General features: G+C 30.3%; 1 protein-coding gene across 2 annotated transcripts in view; it reads right to left on the bottom strand.

The window, feature by feature from the left end:
- Nucleotides 1-8,913, bottom strand: part of LOC117169059 (LIM/homeobox protein Lhx5) — a 74,471-nt gene that overhangs the window by 19,374 nt on the left and 46,184 nt on the right. For both annotated transcript variants that reach the window (XM_033355161.1, XM_033355160.1), the window contains exon 3: nt 6,635-6,867. In XM_033355161.1, the coding sequence (XP_033211052.1) occupies nt 6,635-6,867 (233 nt within the window). The remainder of the gene's footprint in view (nt 1-6,634; nt 6,868-8,913) is intronic.

An 8,913-nucleotide genomic window follows, 5' to 3' on the forward strand; every position in this document is an offset into this window, starting at 1 on the left:
GATGAATTGTAGGTTATTATTTTAGTTTTAAATATTTGACAAGATTTGAATACATCAAAGAACTTTCAACTTTTATTTACTCTTTTTTACGATACAAATAATACCCTAACAAATAATAACCTACAACTCATCGACTGAATTCTTATTTATAATCAAAGTGCAACTTACGGGTTGGATTTTCATAAAAATTCACTGCCAATGTCAGAATTTTTACGTGAGTACGGCTGCTTTTAGGTTAGTTGCCTTAATTATGTACTTAATTGAACTTATCCACTTAAAACCAAGAATAATTTATGTTCCACTAGAAACAAATATAATGCTTTATTATTTAGAATTAAGCATTACTGTCAGAATTATCTTTAATTTGTGTAAATTGAGATTACATGGCTTTTATAAGAATTGATCAATATACATGTATATTACATTTACTACGCAGCCTATATTCCAAAACAGATTTTCGAGCATCAGTTTCTCTTTACGAACTTGAAAAGTTGAAGACCATTGTGCCTTCACCTCGTCCCACGGATTCATTTTGTTGTATTCTAGTTGTCTTAAATTCTCCTCAATCGTTTTTGGGATAATTACAGCTGTACATATAGAATTGAAAAGAAATGATGTAATTTATTTTTAATTTCGTAAAATCTTCTGCGAATTTCTTCGAGTTATAGACTTACATGTTTCTATTTCTTCTGGCCTTGATATTTCAAATTGTTTTTTAGTAAGGAGCATTCTATCTGAACGCATATTATTTTTAACGTTGTTGTAGGCATTCCATAATTTGCCTGTAGTGTTTAAACTCTCCCCATTAAAGTTTGAGTGTGGAATGTAATAAACATTTACATTTTCATAAAATATTTCACTGATTTCTGCTGCTAATTTTTTAAATATTTCTGTCGGGATTCTGGAACAAAGAAAAAGGCAATATTAAACTTAATTTATTTGGATCTGACAAAATAATTGGGGGAAAAGTTCTCTCACTTGAAATCTCTCAATGGAAGGCCAAAATTTGTAATGTAATAGTCACGCTCTCTGGTAATGACTCTTCTTGTCAAAGCATTTTTATCGCTGTTTGACAAACAACCATTATCATCAAACTTTTTCTTTAAAATCTTGCATTCGGTATCCCTTTCTACGTAATCATGAAGTGCCTGGAAAATATAATTCAATAAAGTATCTAAAATATAATGGAAATGAACAATGAACAATATCCTCATAACAATAACGTATGTTATGAACAATAACGCTAACTTGTAATACTTCTTTTTTTAAAACCATTTAGTTTGAAATATTTGACTTAATTAATACCTAGAAATATTCAACTTTAATTCAGAATCAGTGATATTATAAATCAAAAATTCAGAACTAAAAAAAAAGTAACCTTGAACTTAAAACTCTAATTGTTCTACTTTAAATATTTTAATTTCCAAGTCAAATTTAGAATATTGATGCATAAATAACAATTTTGCATGTATTATTCCTAGAAAAAATTCAAGTAATTTGAGTTTCAAAGGTTATTATTAATTACAATTTTCATAAAAATAAAAAGTAAGATTTAATAGAATGATTGAATGAATACAATTATTGATGCTTTGTATGTTCCAGGCTGATAAATTAATTATTATTAGATGCATACTTTTTTAACAATATCAAATTATGTAAGGATTACATTTATACAGCTTTTAATTATGTCACTTTATTTGATTATTCATTTCAAGGGTATGTGATTGAATTTCGGCTAGAATTTCTATAATAAAAATTTCTTTCGATTTTAAATAGCTCCAATAAAATCAGTTACAATTATATAATTCTTTTAAATGTTTGCAACTAAATCAAATTTTCGAATTATATATTTATACACTACAGTTCTTTCTAAAATTTGTATAAAAGTTTATTATTGATTTAAATTTTAAGTAACAGAATTTTAAAAAAAATTATTTAGGAATTATCCAAATATTTCATTTGAAATAATTATTTGATGATTTCTATGTTTTTAAATGACTGATTAATTATTAATATATTATAATACAAATTAAATCTCCAGGAGTAATTGAGACATTTCTTTTTAATTATATACTTTTTTAATTACAAATTCTAATAATAAATGCCCTTAAGATTTTAACAAATTTAATTTAAAAATGAAATAAACCCCGAAAGTAAAAAGCGAAGGACTAAACTGTTTCTAGGAAAGATAGAACTTAAATTTTTGGAAAATGAAATTTAAAGCGACGGCAAATGACTTATTTCTTTTTGATTATATATTTTTTAAATTACATATTGTAACAATAAATGTCCTTAAGAGTACTTTTAAAAATACATATTAGACTAGTAGGCTACAAGAACTCAACTATTGTGCCTTACCAAAATTGAAAAAATTTTCATACTTCAAGCTTTAAATTAATTTGAAAAATACCTATATTATAATCGGATGACGTTTCACCGTGTAAAACTATTATTTTTAAAACTATTTAAAAAAAAAACGAGTTTCCTTAACCCGTAAAATGGGATACTCGTATAGGAAACTTTGCATTAGGCAATGCTGAATATTGCAATCAGAACATTAAGGAAAAAAAATGCGTACATTTTGATTGAAATGGTAAAATTGCTCGTGAGTCGTAGCCATCGAAATTACACAATTGAATATTGTTTAGTAATATCGCGCACAAAGTTGAACAAATAAAATAGAAAATTTTTTAATGTTCACAATAACTTCACAGACCCGTCTTATCACTGCAAATACTAAATACAAACTGTACATCTAATGAAGAATTGCAACCATTTATGTACTTGAGGTCAAGGCGAAAATTTTCCTTTAGCCCTTAGAAAATTTTACTTAAGTGGACGCTAAATGCTTTTTAACGCTCTCCACCCTACAAATTTGTGCGGAAATATACCTGCAACATTGTCTGAATCGAAGCCTACATGGCGCGGCTAGTGCCCGCAGAAATTCGTTCCCTTTTTGGCTGACGTCACAGGCTGCCATCTCTCTCCCTTTAACAGTAAGGCTGGTTATATGGAGAGAGACAGTAAGTGTGACGTCAGGTACGAATATATGCTCTCGGTTGTATTTGCCTGATGCAGAAATGCAAATATAAAGATAGTTCAAACTTCAGGAAATTTAATAACTTACTATATACCAGTGAATGTATAGAACCTGTCCAAAAGAAAATGACGAATAAAATAATGTGAGCTAAGAAGCAAGTTTTGATTGTTGATGAACTTACCTTCAGGTAGAAAAGTTATACTTTTGATTGTTTTTCATAAAATATTCCACTTTTTTTAACAGATACACAATAAGATACTCAGTTTCACTTTTCACTGTTTTGATGCATACTAATTATTGGCAAATTTGGAAAATGTGTCCTAAAGAACTGAGTAATATGAACGGTGATTCACGTTCGACTTCGCGCTCGGTTATCGAATCTATGTCCAAAATGGAATCTAGCTCCAAAAGTAAATGTAGATGCAAAAACATGTCGTCAGGAGCGCATTTTATCATTTAAAAAAGAAGTAATTACTTCTCGGATAGAATAATGTGCTGTGCGCCGTTAAAGAAATGGCCATGCGGCACAGTTAATTGATGCTACAGCGCAAGGGAACTTTTACTATGTGGAGTAGTATGAATTCTTATCATACCCCTTAGCGCTTAGTGCTCTCACAACTATTCATTTTGTGCAATTGTTGATGGCAAATATTATTTTATATTTATAGCGTAAATCGCTATCGGATATAAGGCATTTTTCTTCATGTAATGTAATATTCTGCATTTTCCTTCATCATAAATATTACTTTTAAAATATTTATTTCGCCTTTTTTACATTATATTTAGTGCTACTCTACATAAGGTATTATATTTTGAGCAGTCAGATAAAAATATTTTTTAGGATAAGATAAAATATATAGATACCTCTCAAAATACCTCACGATTTTTAGCGTCTAGAACTTTAAATTATTGCTAATTTTACCATTTAGAAAAATAATCATTTTTACCATGCAGAAATAGTAATAAATCCTGTGAAATAGTTTTTTTTATCAGTATTTTTTGTTACTACTACTATTCTTGTAGTTCGTCTAAAACTTTACTATGTGACCTAGTACTTTTACCTCTGATTTTAAGAACCATTTTTCTCCGTGTACTATCGGCGAGAAAACTATAGGGATCTGCCTTTGAAGACTAATAACTCAGTCAAAAAAAATGATAACGCAACAAAAAAACAGGCATATAAAAACTGAAAGCCTTCTACGTAAATGAGCCTGGAGACGTTTAAGTAAAAATTTTTTTCTGCTTAGCAGACTGAAAAATGTAAAAAAAAGTAAGGATTTTCGTGTACATTTAAGAACAGTCCAGTTTAGGGCATTATTTATAATACAAGGGGCGATGGGAAAAATTTGAAAAAATTCATGAGTTTGAGGAAAACTCTCGTGAACCAGTTGCAGTTGAGAAATTCAAAAAATAATAAAAATTGTTGCTTAAAAGTACAAAAATGTGCAACTATATTATCTTTAGTTCTGATACAGATATTAAAGCGATTCAAACTGCAAACTGTAATGGATAGGCTCTGTATTTATTTTCAATCACCTGGAGGGATGTGTTAGTCTTATTTTTTTTGTGAAAATCGCGATATTTTTAGACATTTTTTGTTGTTGAAAAACAAGTAACAAAAAGCAGGGAGGAGGGCGTTTTGTTACTGCTGACCGCTGGTCCCTTTCTTCGATCCGTGCCCAGGTGCCATCCAAGCATTCAGAACCAGGGGTCGAAGAATGGCACCAGCGGTCGGCAGTAAAACAAAAAAGGCCCCCCTCCCCTGCGTTCTGTCCCTTGTTTTCCAACAAAAAAAGTCTAAAAATATCGCGATTTTCATAAAAAAGAAGAATAACACATTCTTCCGGGTGATTGAAAATAAATACAGAGCCTATCCATTACAGTTTGCAGTGTGAATCACTTTAATATCTGTATTAGAACTGAAGATAATATAGGTGCACATTTTTGTACTTTTAAGCAACAATTTTTATTATTTTTTAAATTTCTGAACTGAAACTGGTTCACAACTGTTTAACTCAAACTCATAATTTTTTTTCAACTTTTCCCATTACCCCTTGCATAAGAAATAATGTTCTAAACTTGACTATTATTAAATGTACCCAAAAATCATTACTTTTTTTTTAATTTTTCAGTCTGCTAAGCAGAAATTTTTTTTACATGAACGTCTTCAAGTTCATTAACGTAGAACACTTTCAGTTTTAAAGGACTGTTTTTTTTGTTCCGTTAGCATTTTTTTTGGCTGAGTTGTTAAGCTTCAAAGGCAGATGCCTATAGTTTTCTCACCGATAGTAGTTAATTTTTACTGACATTTAATTTTTACAGGCAGAAAAATTTCACGGATTCAAGTTAAAAGAGAAACCAATTTTTTTTAACTATATTATAATTACTCAACTGAAAGTGATTACAAACAATTGCAACACTTCTTGAAACTTCATTTATGGGTAGCCAGAAGTACCTCACTAATTCCTACAGTGAAATTTTGATGATTCTCATTGTGATGTCACTGATTGAAATTAAAAGAGATAAGTAATATTTTGAAATAATTTGTGAGCCGAACTTTTTTAAATTTAACCCTGAAACGAATATGAATTTCGCTTCGAAAATCTGTAATTTGAACTGAAAATCTGAGATTTGATCACTCAAATTTCACGGATAATTAAAAAAATGTATAAGACGATTCTTAACCTATTGAAAGCTGTCTAAAATATATAAATATTTAGTTAAAAAGAAATAGAATCAAAAAAATTGACAAGTATACTGCAATCTTATAAAAATCATATAGGATAAAATTACGTTCAAATTATTATATTAAAAAGAGATAAAGTAAAGTACCTTAAAAAATATTATTAAGGGCTCTTATTTTTTCAACCAATCATAATTTGACTAAATATGAATAAAACGCTATCCACAATAAAAGAAAACACGCTGAGGCAATGATACTTTTTCTCAGTGCAAATTAATATAAATGAGACATTATAGAATTCTTTACTTTAAAAGCACAGTTTCTAATGTTCATAGAAATTATAGACCTTAAACCTACATTCTAAATTTCTAAAATCTAAATTATTTATTGTGTTAACTACCTTTTCTCTCCCCTTTATCCAGGCAGCGAAAAAGTCAGAAAGACGTCTTTAACCGATTACTTGGCAAACCTATATGAACATAAACAGAACATTTGTGGGTGACTATTTTTTGGATTATCTACACTGACTATAACAATAAAATGTGATTTCTACCTTAACCTTAATTTTTATATCTCATATCAAAGTCTATCTTCTCTTTCAATTGCTACTTTGGAAGTATAGTTTGCCAAACCAATTTTAAAAAATTCTAGTATTTTATTGAAAATCCATTTAAATTAAACACTGGTAGTACGCAAATAACTCTATTTAAAAAAATATTTATATTAAGATTCTTTAGAACTTTGGAAAGTCATAATTACAAAACTCTCATTTATGAGGCGATTAAAAGACGCTTTTCTGACTTCCACCCTGCGCAATATCTTTCCGTTTTAGATCACTAATTAAATCTTTTGTTCGTGACTAATATCAGTCAATTATCAAATATGAATTATTTATTGGAATTTCTAATTACCATGGTGTCCATGTACATGATGCGTGACTGGTAAGGGTTTTCCCGATAAATAGTCCTCTTTGCAGACGAACTTATTGTCGTCCAGGACGTAAAGCTCTTCTCCAGTGCTCATCTGCTTCCGACAAACTAGACAGGTGAAACAATTCAGGTGAAAAACCTTGTCTCTCGCCTTCCGCACAAGGTCCGACGGATTGATTCCTTCGAGACAGCCGCCGCATTTCGTGCCGTAGCGCCTGCAAAGACACAAACAAAAAAAATAGATTAAACATCGAACTCGGCTACTAAAACTACGCGGAAACTGCGAGTCATGTTTTGCATTAAAAAGTTTACAAACTGAGGACTGGGATTCACGCGCGTCATGTTTGAATTTATTCCGTTTCACGCCTCCCGTATAAAATTCCTGATGGACCGAATAGATACAGATTAATCAAAAACAGGTGGCACCAAAGGATTGCAATTTATAAAGTAGAATTTTATTTTATTTTTACGAATCGTATTTTTACTTAGAATCTGTTTGCCTTTCTATCCTTATAACTAACTTATATGTAAAATAAATACTTCGTTTATCAAATTGAAATTATACCATTTAAGTAGCAGTTCGAATTAAAAAGTCCAAAAATTATTCAAAATTTCGATACGAGAACGGCGGATTTTTCAAAGAAGATTTTTCTGGGGTTTAGTAGCTCATTTTCAGAGACAATATTTTCCTTCCAGTGGAAAAAGGAATATTGTTGTTTCAAAATGTAAATACTGAATCATTCAAAACTTAGTTTGAATATAAACATTATACAGTAGTCTAGCATTTTTTGGCTGTGAGCATTGCTTTAAAAAATATGATTAAAAACTTTATTGGTCAAAACCTCGTGATCTATCACTAGTGAACATGTCATTGGTCAACTCGAACTCAGCTTAACTTAATTTGGAAAAGCATTAACTTAACTTGACTCAAAGTAATATTGTTATATATTGTTCAAATAAAAAATCGAAATTAATATTTTCTTTACTTTATTAAACAGTTGCACTAAACACTGTCTATGGTATAAAAACAATGCTATTCAGTAGTGGCTATAAAAGCAGTCTATAAAACTCAAAGGACAAAGTCTATACCAGCATATACAAGAAAGAAGAAGCACGTCAAAGTCTATAAAGTATGGAAAAAAGGCTCTCTTCTATAATACAGTTGTTTAGAAAAAAAATATTTTTAAACTCTTTTCTGGATTTTCGTGGGTAACCTCTATTTCGGCGAATTTTAACTCGTTGTTTTAACAAATGTTTCCCACTACAGTTTTCATACGTTTTTCGTCAATATTGACGCTAGAAACTACTTAGAATCATACTGATAGCAGTATTATACGACTCCGCAAATAACTTCCTGTAACTACTAACAGCACAATTTATTATAAAGATTTGCTGCATCTGTATATTTGACATTTTTTATTTTAACAATTAACTAACATCTAGCGGCAAAAATTGAAAAAGAATTGCCGGACCTATATACTAAAAAAAATTCGTTTGCCCCTCCCCCCCCCTCTTCTACCTCTCCACTCTTCTGTCTTTTATCTCATCTCTCCTTTCGTCAAATTTCAAAAAACGTTTTTTCAAATATGTATTATTCTTAGTTTCATTGTCAGTGTATTAAAATCATTCAGTTTTCAGAGTAATAAATAAAAATATAAAATATTGAAAACGTCTATAGTCTATACAAAACCTTTTTTTGTATAGCGGTATGCCATCTGCTTGAACTATTTTTTAATATTTGCAAAAGATTCTAATTTTAGAATCCAGTTCGCATTCTTTGCATACAATTCTTCAAATTCCTGTAAGAAATTCTAATAGATACTAAGAACTATTAATCTCCAACTTCCAAGTGACTTTTTAATCTCCGAGAAACATGAATGATCCCGATCATGAATATTGATGACGCTTAATCTCTCACAAAACCAAGAAAGAAAAAACCTCTGTCGAACGTATGTCAGCGCTTCTCATGAATGAAAGTGAAAATACTTTGAATTGTCTTTTTACAATAATTGCCAAGATCTTCAGTTACAAAGCTATATAGAGGAGCAGTGCGACCTTCCCCTTTTTTTAAATAAACTTCTTGCGGAGAGTTCTTGATTGTGAGGTTTTTTGTCCTAGAGATCTCTACTCGCGCGTCCTGCTCGTTGAATTATAAGAATTATTAAATTAATTACAGCGATTAGCTCGTCCCGTGCTAACTTTCAAGTTGAGAGCGCTGCCCTCGTTCTTTCGCGTGCGAGATCAAACCTGGTCCTTATGTA

Source organism: Belonocnema kinseyi, chromosome 3, assembly GCF_010883055.1.
Source record: "Belonocnema kinseyi isolate 2016_QV_RU_SX_M_011 chromosome 3, B_treatae_v1, whole genome shotgun sequence".
Classification (NCBI taxonomy): domain Eukaryota; kingdom Metazoa; phylum Arthropoda; class Insecta; order Hymenoptera; family Cynipidae; genus Belonocnema; species Belonocnema kinseyi.